The following is a 16,309-nucleotide window of genomic DNA, read 5'->3' as shown; positions in this document are numbered from 1 at the left end:
GACAGGCTGCTCTAAAGTCCCCCTCGCAACTTGTTTTTCCCAGGCTGGGAAAGGCTTGTTATTCCCTGGATGGCAGGGCATCGAGATGGCACAGGGCCCGGGCCAGTGGCGACAGAGGTAGAGAGGAGAGCTGGGCAGGCATCCAAAGTGGCTAGTCAGGTCCTTGGAGCTGAGGGAAAAGGGCAAGCTTCCAAACTATAGTGGAGAGGGGTACGCGACCCTGGCGGTCCAGGGTGCAGGGACCCCACTCCTTCCCCTACTGACCTCCCAGAAACAGCCCAACAAAGGAAACACTTGTCTGGTGCAGCTGGGAACCCTGGGCTTGACTAAATTTGGTTTTGTGTATGAAATTCAATCATAGTTATTGAGCACTTACTGTGTAGAGCACTGAACTGTGCTCTACTGTTCCCCCTCCTCCAGGAGGCCTTCCCAGACTGAGCCCCTTCCTTCCTCTCCCCCTCGTCCCCCTCTCCATCCCCCCATCTTACCTCCTTCCCTTCCCCACAGCACCTGTATATATGTATATATGTTTGTACATATTTATTACTCTATTTATTTATTTATTTATTCTACTTGTACATATCTATTCTATTTATTTTATTTTGTTAGTATGTTTGGTTTTGTTCTCTGTCTCCCCCTTTTAGACTGTGAGCCCACTGTTGGGTAGGGACTGTCTCTATATGTTGCCAATTTGTACTTCCCAAGCGCTTAGTACAGTGCTCTGCACATAGTAAGTGCTCAATAAATACGATTGATGATGATGAACTAAGCATTAGGGAGAATTCAAAATAACAACACATACATTCCCTGCCCACAAGCTGACAGTCTAGAGGGGGAGACAGACTTTAATATAAATAAATGACAGATACGTACATAAGTGCTGTGGGGCTGAAAGGGGGGGACGAATGAAAGGAGCAAATCAGGGCGACGCAGAAGGGAGTGGGAGAAGAGGTAATGTGTGAAATACCTAGGAGGGAACTCAAGGAAGTCTGCCCTTTCTCCAGACCTGACTGGCCTCTCAGAGCTTCCCCCGGTCCCATGGCCCACCGCCCAATCTGGGCCAGTGTGGATTTTCCAGTGAGGCTCTTGAGGCCCCGGCCTAGAGTTGCAAATCTGGGGAGTGTTGATTTCTCAGGAGAAAAAAACAAACAAAAAAAACCCCTAATCAACAAAAGAAGGTTCCATGACCAAGACGAGATTCCTGTCTGTATTTTGTCATTTGAAATTTACACCTTCATATTACCTGAGCCCGTCGCAGCCCAGTAACCCCAGTGGCAAAATTCCGTATGACCCCAGCAGCTCCTTCCCTGAGTGCAGTGCAATCATTTGCCCAAGATAGAGCTCTGGGGTTTTTTTTAATGTTTGTTTGTTTTTCAAATGATGAAAAGTGGAAGAAAAAGCCTGAGCGAAGCTCAGTATAAAAACTAACAAAACCGAAACAAGAGAGAAGAATGGGTTGTCATGGAATTGCTGTCATCCATCTCCTACTGCTGAAAGGAAGGCGGGGTGTTGGGCTGGGCGCATTTCTAAGTAAATTCACATCAGAGCAAACATTTTTAGACTGGATAACAATTTAATCATTTCAGGTTTCATAATTAATGATCAAGGAGCAGCAATTAGGTTAGCGTCTAGGAGAAGCAAAATGATCAATCCTTTCCTGACCCGTCTCCGAATCCCTGCTCATCCCATTTGCAGTGCCAGGGACTCTACCTCAACTTTTTCTTCTTGTCCAGGGAGATTTCACTGTCACCCTTTCTGCCGCTGCCGCCTGCCCACTGAGGTGTAGAGTGCCCAGGCTGGGACATCAGGCTGTCACTGCTCAGGGCCCTAGCTCGTTCGGGAATCTGACCTACGTGTGATAGTGGAAATGGGGGAACAGGTCATTCCAATAGGAGAGACAGATAACCCAAGAGAAGGAACGGCTCCAGCCAACCGAGACCAAACTGAAGGAACACGTGGACCGTCGGACAGGAAAGGAGGTTGCCCCAGACACAGTACAACCTAGAGGGCCCACTTTGGCTTGCCCAAAAGTGCAGTTTTCCCCATTCCACCCCAGCTGTTGCAATGGCCAGACTGAAAATAGCCCCACTGAAGAACAATGGGAAATTAGCAAAAATAGTAGAAAACTGGAGATCTGGCTTCCGCCCCAGCTTCAACCAGACCCACCATCATCACTCCAGATTCCAAAAACTTGTCCTTTTCTCCCCGTTTCTTCCCTTCCCATCCCTGCCCTCCCCATTCACTGGGAAAAATCTGCTCACGCGGCATAAGAACGCACTTCTCCAGTTAATTGTCTTCTCCAGGGAGCTACTGATGGTCTGCCTCCAGTTTACATCTTGGCTTGTCTTCCACAGCATCACCAGGTGGGAATGGGATCTCCATGGCAATGGAACGATGACTTTTCCTGCCTCCTAAGACACGATGGCTGTGGACCATACAGGGTGATTACTACCACTCCTCAAGGGTCATATTTCTTAAGCGCCTTCAGGCAGGGGCCTCTGTGCTAGGAACTATACACAGACGGTCCGGTACAGTCCTAGCCCTCAGGGAATCGCTTTCAAAGGAGAGGATATGTAAATGTGTAGGTTTAAGTACATATACCCATTCTGATGGCAATCAGAGAGAGCGAGAGAGAAACTGATTCAGGGACAGAACAGCTGTCTCTTTCATCCATTCAATCATATTTACTGAGCGCTTACTCTGTGCAGAGCACTGTACTAAGCGTTCTCTTTGAGCTGAGTGCGCCGGCCCTTCTCCCAGTAGATTCCCAGCGAGGTAAGTTTTGACTATAAAATTTGAGTAATCTATCACTAGATTTTGAGGTGTCGCTGAAACATTTTGCATTTGACGGGGTATAACACTTGTGATATCTGTTCAGAGAACCTGTCCTGTAGTTTATTGCCTTTCACATAGTGCTTAATAAATTCATTCATTTGATCGTATTTATTGAGCGCTTACTGTGTGCAGAGCACTGTACTAAGCGCTTGCCACTCTTCTTATTATTATTTATATTGCTGGGTCTCTATCCCCTTTAGTTATTAAGTTTCACGATCACTAGTGATTACGGCACCCACACAGACACACACAAACACAGTCTCTCTCCCTTTCTTCCTCCCTTCCCCTCCCCTTCTGGGATTTTGGAGCTCCTGGCCAAGGTCACGCTCCTGGATAGCGGCGACAGCAGCACCTGAAATTTAATGAAATCGGTCGCTGCGTCCTGAGGGGGAGCGTGCAGGAGTCGAGCTGCCTGTGATCTGGCCCGGCCAACGTTTCCCTCCGAGCCGAGGAAACTAATAATACTGCAGGGGATGGTAATGCCTTCTCTGGAGGCATCCTAAAGCATCCCTCACCCCGCCTCTCATTTATCCGCACAGGCAGTCCTGGAAAGGAAAAGGAGCTACTCGGGGAGCCAGGATGGCGGCGTCTGGTATCTAAGTAAGCGACTTGCTCATGGACAGGACTGAGGGGGCCCCAAAACATTCACGGACATTATCCTTCTCCTTAAACCCCACCTCCTGTCCTGCTGCCGAGACTCCCAGCTCTCCAACTGGATAGGCGTTAGTAGTTAGGATACTCCACTCGACAGATTAACGCTAGCAGGAACAAATGGCTCTCTCAGGTAGAGACTGTGTCTAATTCCCAACCGAGTATTCTTTCCCAGCGCTCAGTCAGGGACTCTGCCTCATTAAGCACTTAATAAATATCATAACGTCCGACGCAGATCATCTGATGCTTTAAAAAGGAGCTGTGAAGGGGCAAATGGAGATGCATTTCTTATTAATTCTCCTAATCCTTCAACATCCACGTCCATCGCGTAGTGAGTGCTCACTCGATGAAGAGCGCTTTACTGAGCGCTTGGGAGTCCTGCAGTTTCAGAGTGGGATCTCAAAGAGTCACGGAAGGATTTCCGAGCAGACCCTGGAGGCTCCCAAATCTACGCCCTCCTGGAGCCTGCTCGTGAGACAGTCCCAAGTTTTCTTCATTTTAGGCCACAACTTCTTCTCTCCTTAGGAGGCAGTCATATCAGTAGTAGTTTTCATTCGAGGATTTGGGGGCTGGGGGGGATCATTTGGTATTATATGTATTAGCCGCTGGACCGACTAAGATCAAATCTACCTGGCATCCCTAGGCCTGCGAAGGGAAGAAGTAATGAAAGTGCCCTCTAATTCCCTTTCAAGGTTTGAAAGGAGAGTTTGCAGAGGAAAGTCTCTTTTTCTGCCATGAGGGCTCCCTTTGCTCTCTTCTGCAACATCCCGTGCGGCCGTTGGATCGCAAGGTAAGCCGACCTCCCTTTCAACTGCCAAAACTAAGGTCACTGCTGGGCACCCACCCCGCTGCGGTGTTGGGGAGAGGACGTGCTGCAGAAAAGGGGGTTAAACCCTCTTCTCAATTCCCTCCATCACCTGGGACCAGGTTTCCCTCCACCCCGGCTTCCCCTCGCTCCACTCGTCGGCTTGGGGATGATGATGATGATGATGATGACATTTATGAAGCGCTTACTATGTGCAAAGCACCGTTCTAATCAATCAATCAATCGTATTTATTGAGCGCTTACTGTGTGCAGAGCACTGTACTAAGCACTTGGGAAGTACAAATTGGCAACATATAGAGACAGTCCCTACCCAACAGTGGGCTCACAGTCTAAAAGGGGGAGACAAAACCAAACATACTAACAAAATAAAATAAATAGAAGCGCTGGGGAGGTTACAAGGTGGTCGGGATCTCCCACTGCCTTTTCGTTCCTGAGCTGTACTGTACCTTACTATACCTTTTACTTTAATACGGTAAATTTTTGGTAGGGATTTTAAAGTGGTGACGTCTGATTGACCTTCCCAGCATCCTCATAAGGAAGGCAACATGTTAATAATAATAAATGATAATAAGGACATTTATTAAGCACTTACCATGTGCCAAGCACTGTTCTAAGCGCTGGGGAGGTTACAAGGTGATCGGGTTGTCCCCCGGGGGGCTCACGGTCTTAAATCCCCATTTTACAGAGGAGGCCCAGAGAAGTGAAGTGATTTGCCCAAAGTCACACAGCTGAAAAGTGGCGGAGCGGAATTTGAACCCATGACCTCGGACTCCAAAGCCCGGGCTCTTTCCACTGAGCCACGCTGCTTCTCATAAGCAGGGGATGTCACTTTCCAGTCCAATCATTTCCGAGGCAACTGATTTTAAGAAAGAACTGCTCTCTACCGATGAGATCCCTCCCCCGCCCCACCTTCCATGCCTTGAGGAATAATAATGATGGCATTTATTAAGCGCTTACTATGTGCCAAGCACTGTTCTAAGCGCTGGGGAGGTTACATGGTGATCAGGTTGCCCCACGGGGGGGTCACAGTCTTCATCCCCATTTTCCAGATGAGGGCACTGAGGCCCAGAGAAGTGACTCGCCCAAAGTCACACAGCTGACAGTTGGCGGAGCGGGGATTTGAACCCATGACCTCGGACTCCAAAGCCTGGGCTCTTTCCACTGAGCCACGCTGCTTCTCTGAAGTGAGCAGACAGCTTGCAAGCGGCCTCCCCAGCAGCAGGTGAGCAAGGGAAACATCAGCTTGAGGTTGAAACTGGATTCGTGGAAACAAAATGTTTGGAAATCTCGACCTTGGGTCGAAGACAACTATGTCTGAAGATAACTACCGTTCAGTAGATAAAAAAAAGTGGAGACGGGTTCTGTAGGCCCTAGGTCTGCTTTCAGAATGTAGTATTTGTTAATTATTGAGGTAGTTGTTCGGCAGCGTGGCTCAGGGGAAAGAGCCCGGGCTTGGGAGTCCGAGGTCATGGGTTCTAATCCCGCCTCCGCCACCTATCAGCTGTGTGACCTTGGTCACTTGACTTGTCTGGGCCTCAGTTCCCTCATCTGGAAAATGGGGATGAAGCCTGTGAGCCCCACATGGGACAACCTCATTATCTTGTATCTATCCCAGTGCTTAGAACAGTGCTTGGCACATAGTAAGCGCTTAAGAAATTCATTCAATCGTATTGAGCACTTACTGTGTGCAGAGCACTGTACTAAGCACTTGGGAAGTACAAGTTGGCAACATCTAGAGACGGCACCTACCCAACAACGGGCTCAATCAATCAATCGTATTTATTGAGCGCTTACTGTGTGCAGAGCACTGTACTAAGCGCTTGGGAAGTACAAGTTGGCAACATAGAGAGACAGTCCCTACCCAACAGTGGGCTCACAGTGTAGAAGGGGGAGACAGAGAAGCAGCGTGGCTCAGTGGAAAGATCACAGGCTGTGGAGTCCGAGGTCACGGGTTCGAATCCTGGCTCCGCCACTTGTCTGCTGTGTGACCTTGGGCAAGTCACTTCACTTCTCTGAGCCTCAGTTCCCTCATCAGTAAAATGGGGATGAGGACTGTGAGCCCCACGGGGGACAACCTGATCACCTTGTAATCTCCCCAGCGCTTAGAACAGTGATTTGCACATAGTAAGCACTTAACAAATGCCATCATTATTATTATTATTAAAACAAAACATGTGGACAGGTGTCGTCATCAGAATAGAAATAAAGCTAGATCAATCCATCAATCAATCGTATTTATTGAGCGCTTACTGTGTGCAGAGCACTGTCGTAGATGCACATCATTAACAAAATAAAGAGAATAGTAAATATGTACAAGTACAATAAATAGAGGACGAATAAAAGGAGAGATGCAGAGGGGAGTGGGAGAGGAGGAAATGAGGGTTTAGTCAGGGAAGGCCTCTTGGAGAAGACGGGCTTTGGAAGGTGGAGAGGGGGATTGTCTGTCGGATATGAAGAGGGAGGGGATTAGACTGTGAGCCCACTGTTGGGTAGGGACTGTCTCTCTATGTTGCCAACTTGTACTTCCCAAGCGCTTAGTACAGTGCTCTGCACAGAGTAAGCGCTCAATAAATATGATTGATTGATGGATTGATTGATTGGGGTTCCTTCCCCCTCCATGACTGGGTCTGTGGTCAGGCCCCCCCCAGTATAATGAGGGTGGGAGGCTGGTTGGGAATTGGTGGGCCTGAGAGCCCCCCAAAATGAGCTCCCTGGCACAGGACGATGGCAGACAGGGGGGTCACTAAGTGCCATCATTATTGTTTAAACACCCCAATCCCCTCCCTTTCAGGTAGGGAGCCTGCATGGCGCCCCCCCACCACCACGGAGGGCGCCCCCTTCAGGTAGGGAGCCTGCATGGCGCTCCCCCCACGGAGGGCGCCCCCTTCAGGTAGGGAGCCTGCATGGCGCTCCCCCCATGGAGGGCGCCCCCTTCAGGTAGGGAGCCTGCATGGCGCTCCCCCCACGGAGGGCGCCCCCTTCAGGTGGGGAGCCTGCATTGCGTCCCGCACGGAGGGCGCCCCCTTCAGGTAGGGAGCCTGAATTGAGCCCCCCTCAGGAAGGGAGCTGAAGCGCTTAGTACAGTGCTCTGCACACAGTAAGCGCTCAATAAATACAATTGATTGATTGATTGATTGATTGAAGGGAGCCTGCATGGCGCTCCTTTCAGGTAGGGAGCCTGCATGGCGCCCCCTTCAGGTAGGGAGCCTGCATTGCACCCCCTCTCCTTCCCCCCCACCTTACCTCCTTCCCTTCCCCACAGCACCTGTATATATGTTTGTACATACTTATTACTCTATTTATTTATTTAACTTGTACCTATCTATTCCATTTATTTTATTTGGTTAGTATGTTTGGTGTTGTTGTCTGTCTCCCCCTTTTAGACCGCGAGCCCACCGTTGGGTAGGGACCGTCTCTAGATGTCGCCGACTTGTCCTTCCCAAGCGCCCAGTCCAGTGCTCCGCACACAGTGAGCGCTCAATACGATTGAACGAATGAATGAAAGGGGCACAACGAAGGCCCCCTTCCTGAAGGGGGCGCCCTCCGTGGGGGGGGGGGCGCAATGCAGGCTCCCCACCTGAAGGGGGCGCCCTCCGTGGGGGGGGGGCGCCATGCAGGCTCCCTACCTGAAGGGGGCGCCCTCCGTGGGGGGGGGCGCCATGCAGGCTCCCTACCTGAAGGGGGCGCCCTCCGTGGGGGGGCGCAATGCAGGCTCCCTACCTCAAGGGGGCGCCCTCCGTGGGGGGGGGCGCCATGCAGGCTCCCTACCTGAAGGGGGCGCCCTCCGTGGGGGGGGCGCCATGCAGGCTCCCTACCTGAAGGGGGCGCCCTCCGTGGGGGGGCGCAATGCAGGCTCCCTACCTCAAGGGGGCGCCCTCCGTGGGGGGGGGCGCCATGCAGGCTCCCTACCTGAAGGGGGCGCCCTCCGTGGGGGGGCGTAATGCAGGCTCCCTACCTCAAGGGGGCGCCCTCCGTGGGGGGGGGCGCGCCATGCAGGCTCCCTACCTGAAGGGGGCGCCCTCCGTGGGGGGGGCGCAATGCAGGCTCCCTACCTGAAGGGGGCGCCCTCCGTGGGGGGGGCGCCATGCAGGCTCCCTACCTGAAGGGGGCGCCCTCCGTGGGGGGGCGCAATGCAGGCTCCCTACCTCAAGGGGGCGCCCTCCGTGGGGGGGCGCAATGCAGGCTCCCTACCTCAAGGGGGCGCCCTCCGTGGGGGGGGGCGCCATGCAGGCTCCCTACCTGAAGGGGGCGCCCTCCGTGGGGGGGCGTAATGCAGGCTCCCTACCTCAAGGGGGCGCCCTCCGTGGGGGGGCGCGCCATGCAGGCTCCCTACCTGAAGGGGGCGCCCTCCGTGGGGGGGGCGCAATGCAGGCTCCCTACCTGAAGCGCTCAATAAATACGATTGATGAGGATGATGATGCGCCCCCCCCCCCCACGGAGGGCGCCCCCTTCAGGAGGGGAGCCTGCATTGTGCCCCTTTCGTTCATTCATTCCTTCAATCGTATTTATTGAGTGCTTACTGCGTGCAGAGCACTGCACGAAGCGCTTGGGAAGGACAAATCGGCAACAAATCGGACGACTTCGGTCCCCAGCAGGCGGAACGACGGCGGCGGGGGGCGGGCGGCGGGGCGGAGGGGCTTCCGGGCGGGACCGGAAGTGGGGAGGCGGGGCTTCCGGCGCGGACCGGAAGTGCGTCCCGGGCGCTTCCGGCCATGGCGGGCTGGAGGCTGCTGGGCCGGGCGGCCTGGGCCCGGAGCGGAGGCCCCCGCAGGTGGGTGACAGGCACAGAGAAATAATCGTAACCGTCATGGCCCCGGACGGGGACACAGGCGGGGGTCCTGGGTTCGAATCCCGACCCCGCCACTCCTCAGCCGGGTGACCTTGAGCGAGTCACTTCGCTCCTCTGGGCCTCAGTTCCCTCATCTGGAAAATGGGGGTGAAGACTGGGAGCCCCACGGGGGACAACCTCATCACCTTGTTTCCCCCCCAGCGCTTAGGACAGGGCTTGGCACGTAGTAAGCGCCTAATAAGCGCCGCCATTACTGTTATTATTATTCCCTGGGCCTCAGTTCCCTCATCTGGAAAATGGGGGTGAAGACTGGGAGCCCCCCGTGGGACAACCTCCTCACCTTGTATCCTCCCCCACCCAGCGCTTAGAACAGGGCTTGGCACATAGTAAGCGCTTAACAAATACCATTGCTATTATAATTATTCTCTGGGCCTCAGTTTCCTCATCTGGAAAATGGGGATGAAGACTGGGAGCCCCACGTGGGACAACCTCATCACCTTGTATCCCCCCCCAGCGCTTAGAACAGTGCTTGGCACGTAGTAAGCGCCTAATAAGCGCCGCCATTACTGTTATTATTATTCTCTGGGCCTCAGTTCCCTCATCTGGGAAATGGGGATGAAGACTGGGAGCCCCCCGTGGGACAACCTCGTCACCTTGTATCCTCCCCCACCCAGCGCTTAGAACAGGGCTTGGCACATAGTAAGCGCTTAACAAATACCATTGCTATTATAATTATTCTCTGGGCCTCAGTTTCCTCATCTGGAAAATGGGGATGAAGACTGGGAGCCCCACGTGGAACAACCTCATCACCTTGTATCCCCCCCAGCGCTTAGAACAGTGCTTGGCACGTAGTAAGCGCCTAATAAGCGCCGCCATTACTGTTATTATTATTCCCTGGGCCTCAGTTCCCTCATCTGGGAAATGGGGATGAAGACTGGGAGCCCCCCGTGGGACAACCTCCTCACCTTGTATCCTCCCCCACCCAGCGCTTAGAACAGGGCTTGGCACATAGTAAGCGCTTAACAAATACCATTGCTATTATAATTATTCTCTGGGCCTCAGTTTCCTCATCTGGAAAATGGGGGTGAAGACTGGGAGCCCCACGGGGGACAACCTCGTCACCTTGTATCCCCCCCAGCGCTTAGAAGAGGGCTTGGCACGTAGTAAGCGCCTAATAAGCGCCGCCATTACTGTTATTATCATTCCCTGGGCCTCAGTTCCCTCATCTGTAAAATGGGGATGAAGACTGGGAGCCCCCCGTGGGACAACCTCGTCACCTTGTATCCTCCCCCACCCAGCGCTTAGAACAGGGCTTGGCACATAGTAAGCGCTTAACAAATACCATTGCTATTATAATTATTCTCTGGGCCTCAGTTTCCTCATCTGGAAAATGGGGGTGAAGACTGGGAGCCCCACGTGGGACAACCTCATCACCTTGTATCCCCCCCAGCGCTTAGAACAGTGCTTGGCACGTAGTAAGCGCCTAATAAGCGCCGCCATTACTGTTATTATTATTCCCTGGGCCTCAGTTCCCTCATCTGTAAAATGGGGGTGAAGACTGGGAGCCCCACGTGGGACAACCCCATCACCTTGTATCCCCCCCGCCCAGCGCTCAGAACAGTGCTTGGCTCATAAAACGATAAATACGATTGAATGGATGAATGAATAATAAACGCATAACAAATACCATCCAATAATAGCTGAACAAATCATCATCATCATCATCTAATCGTATTTATTGAGCGCCTACTGCGTGCAGGGCACTGGACTAAGCGCTTGGGAAGTACAAGTTGGCAACATATAGAGACGGTCCCGACCCAACGGTGGGCTCACAGTCTAAAAGGGGGAGACAGAGAACAAAACCAAACATACTAACAAAGTAAAATAAATAGAATAGATAGGTGCAAGTAGAATAAATAGAGTAATAAGTATGTACAAACATATATCCATATATACAGGTGCTGTGGGGAAGGGAAGGAGGTAAGATGGGAAGGATGGAGAGGGGGACGAGGGCGAGAGGAAGGAAGGGGTTCAGTCTGGGAAGGCCTCCTGGAGGAGGTGAGCTCTCAGCAGGGCCTTGAAGGGAGGAAGAGAGCGAGCTTGGCGGAGGGGCAGAGGGAGGGCATTCCAGGCCCGGGGGTCGATGGCGGGACAGGCGAATAACAAACAATACCGTTATTATTATTGTTCCCCCCTTCTAGACTGTGAGCCCACTGTTGGGTAGGGACTGTCTCTATATGTTGCCAACTTGTACTTCCCGAGCGCTTAGTACAGTGCTCTGCACACAGTAAGCGCGCAATAAATATGATCGATTGATTGATTGATATTATTAGGCCTGCGTGCCTGGAAGGACTGGTTCCCGCTGGCGCCTGCCTCCTCTGTCTGTCTCTGTCTCTCTCCCTCTCCGTCCTGGTAGTAGTACTGAAGGCATTCACATTGGGCACCTACCAACTGCGACACGCTGTGCTGAGCACTTGGGAAAGTTCGACGGAAGCCCGGTACTAGTTTCCCGGCCCCAAAGCAGTGTGGCTTAGTGGATAGAGCACGGGCCTCGAAGTCAGAATCAATCAATTAGTCATATTTATTAATCAATCAATTCTATTTATTGAGCGTGTACTGTGTGCAGAGCACTGGACTAAGCGCTTGGGAAGGACAAGTGGGCAACATATAGAGATGGTCCCTACCCAACATCACAGTCTAGAACAGTCTATGGCTGTATTATAGTCTGTGACTATAACTGTTCGGACTAACAGTCTATGTTAGACTGTTATCTGTTAGACTGTTAGATTAAACAATCTGTGTTTGTACAGATTTATTGCTCTATTTTACTTGTACCTACTTACTATTCCATTTATTTTGTTAATGATGTGCATTTAAGTGCTTAGTACAGTGCTCTGCACACAGTAAGCGCTCAATAAATAATACGATTGATTTAGCTTTAATTCTATTTGTTCTGATGACTTGGCACCTGTCCACATGTTTTGTTTTGTTGTCTGTCTCCCCCTTCTAGGTTGTGAGCCCATTATTGCGTAGGGACCGTCTCTATATGCTGCCGACTTGTACTTCCCAAGCGCTTAGTACAGTGCTCTGCGCACAGTAAGCGCTCAGTAAATACGATTGAATGAATGAATGAATTATTGTCAATAGAAGGGGTGTGCAGCCTAATTGTTGGTCCTTGCTCATGAATCCGTCTGTTGTATTTATTGGGTGCATGCCGTGTGCAGAGCACTGTACTAAGCACTTGGGATTGTGCAGTGTAATAGAACTGGTAGATATGTTCCCTGTTGACGACGAGCTTAGAGGCTAGAGGACTCAAGAAAGGGCATGCGATTCCCTTCAGGGAGCTCGTACCCCGTCCTTTGAGCCATCCTTACAGAGAATACCGCAGTGAGCTACTGATCACCTTGTAACCTCCCCAGCGCTTAGAACAGTGCTTTGCACATAGTAAGCGCTTAACAAATGCCGTCATCATTATTATTATTATTACTGGCCAGAATCGAGTAGACCGACACCTCCAATGCCCCCCCCCCCAGCCCCCCATCTCTTTTCTATTTCTGGTCCCTCTCTCCACATTTCCTTACCTCCTTCCCTTCCCCACAGCACCTGTATATATGTTTATACATATTTATTATTCTATTTATTTATTTATTTATTTTACTTGTACATATCTATTCTATTTATTTTATTTTGTGTTAGTATGTTTGGTTTTGTTCTCCGTCTCCCCCTTTTAGACTGTGAGCCCACTGTCGGGTAGGGACTGTCTCTATATGTTGCCAATTTGTACTTCCCAAGCGCTTACTACAGTGCTCTGCACATAGTAAGCGCTCAATAAATACGATTGATGATGATGATTACTTTTGCTCCTTATAAAATTTTCTGTGCTTTGTTTTTCCTCGACAGGTTACCGCCGTGGTTCGGCGTGAGATGCACCCCCCCCAACCCCCCCATCTCTTTGCTATTTCTGGTCCCTCTCTCCCCATTTCCTTTACTTTCTCTCTCGCTTCTTACACACTTTTCTCTGCCATGTTTTTCCTCGATAGGTTACCGCTGTGGTTCGGCGTGAGATGCACCCACAACCTGGACCGCACCTGGTGGAGTGAACATCTCTCTGAAGAAAACGTCCAGTTTATAAAAAAATTAACCCACGAAGAATACAGAGTCCAGACAGCTAATAAACTGTGCCCTCTGAAAGATGAACCGTGGCCCATACAACCTTGGGAACCAGGTGCTTAGTTTATATTGGGTTATTTTTTTTTTTTTGCTCTGAAAAGTGATTGCGGGGGTTTGTCATTAGGCATGTGATTCAAAAAAACAGTGTTTGGGACCTTATCGTTGCAGTCTTTCTGCCATATCAGTACTATTTTGAGGTGAATGCGGCAGCAGCAATTACTGACTGCCCAACTGGTGCAGTGAGCAGTAATAGGTGGTTGGGAAGTACGGAATAACAAAATGATATGTTCCTTATCCACAAAGAGCAGGGGATGACAGACAATTAGTCAAGCTGGACACAGGGACCGTCCCATATGGGATTTACTGCGTAGGTAGGAGGAAGAATAGATACTGGATTCCCATTTTACAGTTGAGGAAACAGGCACAGAGAAGTTGTGACTCGTCCAAGTTCACCCAGCAAGCAATTGGCGGAGCCAGAATTAGAACCCGGGTCCCAGGTCCGGGCGATTCCTGCAAGGCCGTGCTGCTTCGTATATACATGAAATCCAAGGAGGGCGACAGATTCATCACTGACTAAAGGAATGATATAATTCAGGGTCCAGGGAAATGAATTAGAGGGGATAAAATTTTAGGAGGGACTTAAATGAGGGAAAAGCCGTGGTCTGGTGACAGGAGGGAAGGTGTTCCAAGGTTGGGGGCGGAGGAAGTGTGTCAGGGTGAGCAAGGAATCAGATGGGTATTCCATTATATTTGAAATTTATAGTTTCAAACCCCGATTTCATCTGCCTTTGATAAATCACTTTTCAACGACAACCCTTATTCTAGAACTGGCTTGCAGGAAGCCTGTGAATCTCATTCTTTGGGAATGATTAAAAATAGTCGGGGGAATTATTTCAGAGAAGGCCATACCCATTGTGTAATGCCATCCTTTATGAATTAGATGCTTTCCTGAAATGTCCTGCAGTAATACTCTTAGTCTCATTAGCTTTCTCTTGTTTTAATCCCCAGGTTCCGCCAGGGTTGGCCTTATTGCTCTGAAGTTGGGAATGATGCCGTTGTGGACTAAGAATGGTGAAAAGCATGCCGTCACGTTGCTTCAAGTAAGAAAAGTAAAATGTTGCAGCAGAAAATTTCCAGAGCCAATAGAAAGGCGTAATGTGGAACTCTTAGCTACTGTAAATCATAGCCAATATGTAGTACGGCTAGTATGTGCCATGGTGTCTGTTAACGTTTTAAACTTTAAAATGATGTCTCTCCCCTCCCCCTGAATTGGGGTTGGCACATGGCAAACAGAATAAATCCAGTCTGTTGCCCTTGTCTCTAGGTTGGAATAGTGGCTTGTGATCCGGGGTGGACAGGGAGGCCATCGTGGTTCCCACTGTTTTGGAGCCTCTCAGCTCCATGATGGCCTAACTTCTTCCCTTCATGCGTTGAGGGGGTAATAACTGTCACTGAGCCGAGGGCAAGGCGCACAGTACATTGAATCGCATGCCTGGGTCCTACCTCCGTCAGGAATACCGGGTGCAATTAGACGGGACATAAATGTTTCCGGAGCAAGATATGGAAAATGATAAAAGTACAATAGAGTGATTCCCAAACTGGGAAAAAATAGTTTCGCCGTCATCAACTGGCCGGTGAAGGAAAAGTGTCACTTTGAGCAGGTGGCGTCGATGCCGACAGAGTCTCGTGTCCGGAACGGGGTGGTTGAGGCGTCAGGAGCCTGGGTTGGGGAATTGCATATTGTGCTAGCCCAGTTCCCGTGGGCTCTGGGACACAGAGGGTAATCAATGGGCGAGACGAGGCAAGTGAGGGCCCAGCACAGTGTGAAGAATAATAATAATAATGGCATTTATTAAGCGCTTACTATATGCAAAGCGCTGTTCTAAGCACTGGGGAGGTTACAGAGTGATCAGGTTATCCCACGGGGGGCTCACAGTCTTAATCCCCATTTTACAGATGAGGTAACTGAGGCCCAGAGAAGTGAAATGACTCGCCCAAAGTCACACACCTGACACTTGGCAGAGCCGGGATTCAAACCCATGACCTCTGACTTCAAAGCCCGGGCTCTTCCCACTCAGCCACAAAGCGCAGGTGCCGTCTTTGCCCACTGTAGCCGAATGCAGGTGGAATCGGGCTGTAAAACCCAGGTCTTCTGGTTCCCAGAGGGGTTCAACTGGACCCCCGCCAGGCCTAGCCGACTTGACTAAACGCTGTATGTAGGGAGCATTTTTAAAATCTGCGGCTCCTCATTTTTGAATTCTGGATTATCATTTGTTTTTCTTTGATTTTTCTGTTTTGTTTTTTTTTTTTTCACTTTAAGGTACAAGATTGTCATGTTGTCAAATACACTCCGAGTGAAGGTGCTGGAAAGCTGGGAGCCCTAACTGTAGGAGGCAAAAATGCATCACCTTTCTATGTAAGTGCACTTTTTTCACACGTGGAACACTAGATCCATGTCAGAAATGGCAACTTTATATCTTTCAGCTCTCCGCTACCGTCACCTTCAGCTGACTCTAGGCAAGTTCCTGAACCTAGCTGAATCCTAGCTTCTGAGAGAAGGCATGGGCCTTGGTTAATTTAAGCCCTTAGTGTACAGCACTGCACATAGGAAGCGCCAATAAATGCCATTGATTGATTGATTGTGAGCCTCTCTAAGCATCCAAGGCAGGGTGATGTTAGGATCTGGTAATGCAGTGCCATTGATTTTCTTTATACACACTTAAAACCTCCCTTAAAAGTCAAGCTATCTTAGGAAGAGTGATTTGTCTGTATTTGAAAATGTATTACCCATCAGTGGACAAAACGTAGGCTTAAATGAATGCGTAGCCCATACCGCTTGGCTCATAATGATGAACAGGTGGCTAGGAGCTCTTTTCGTATGCAGTGTCCTCAAAGAAGCTGTTGGGCACAGCGAGTCGACCTAGCTGGGACCGCCGCCACCACTTTTCAGTTCCCACCTGAGCCTTCACTGCTCTATTCCAGCTTCTTTTTCCCCTCCTCCCCCGGCCAAGCTCACATCTATGTTTAGGGGAACCATG

At 50.5% G+C, this 16,309-nt stretch overlaps 1 protein-coding gene and 2 long non-coding RNA genes across 3 annotated transcripts in view; 2 read left to right on the top strand and 1 right to left on the bottom strand.

Moving 5' to 3' along the window:
* Positions 1–1,553: 1,553 nt before the first annotated feature.
* On the bottom strand, positions 1,554–2,420 carry LOC119922679. Its single transcript, XR_005448687.1, has 2 exons — positions 2,279–2,420; positions 1,554–1,849 (listed from the first exon to the last, which is right to left on the bottom strand). It is a non-coding gene; the product is annotated as an uncharacterized LOC119922679 (long non-coding RNA).
* Positions 2,361–4,260, top strand: LOC119922687. The gene is made up of 3 exons (XR_005448691.1): positions 2,361–2,441; positions 3,375–3,435; positions 4,179–4,260. It is a non-coding gene; the product is annotated as an uncharacterized LOC119922687 (long non-coding RNA).
* Positions 4,261–9,012: 4,752 nt separating this feature from the next.
* The window catches only part of MRPL3 (mitochondrial ribosomal protein L3), a 54,160-nt gene continuing 46,863 nt past the window's right edge, over positions 9,013–16,309 (top strand). The window contains exons 1-4 of the mRNA XM_038741041.1: positions 9,013–9,083; positions 13,142–13,326; positions 14,280–14,371; positions 15,592–15,687. Coding sequence (XP_038596969.1) covers positions 9,025–9,083; positions 13,142–13,326; positions 14,280–14,371; positions 15,592–15,687 — 432 coding nt within the window. The 5' untranslated portion in view covers positions 9,013–9,024. The remainder of the gene's footprint in view (positions 9,084–13,141; positions 13,327–14,279; positions 14,372–15,591; positions 15,688–16,309) is intronic.

The sequence above is a fragment of the Tachyglossus aculeatus genome, chromosome 2 (genome assembly GCF_015852505.1).
Source record: "Tachyglossus aculeatus isolate mTacAcu1 chromosome 2, mTacAcu1.pri, whole genome shotgun sequence".
NCBI classification, from domain to species: Eukaryota; Metazoa; Chordata; class Mammalia; order Monotremata; family Tachyglossidae; genus Tachyglossus; species Tachyglossus aculeatus.
This window is presented reverse-complemented; position numbering and strand designations above follow the sequence as displayed.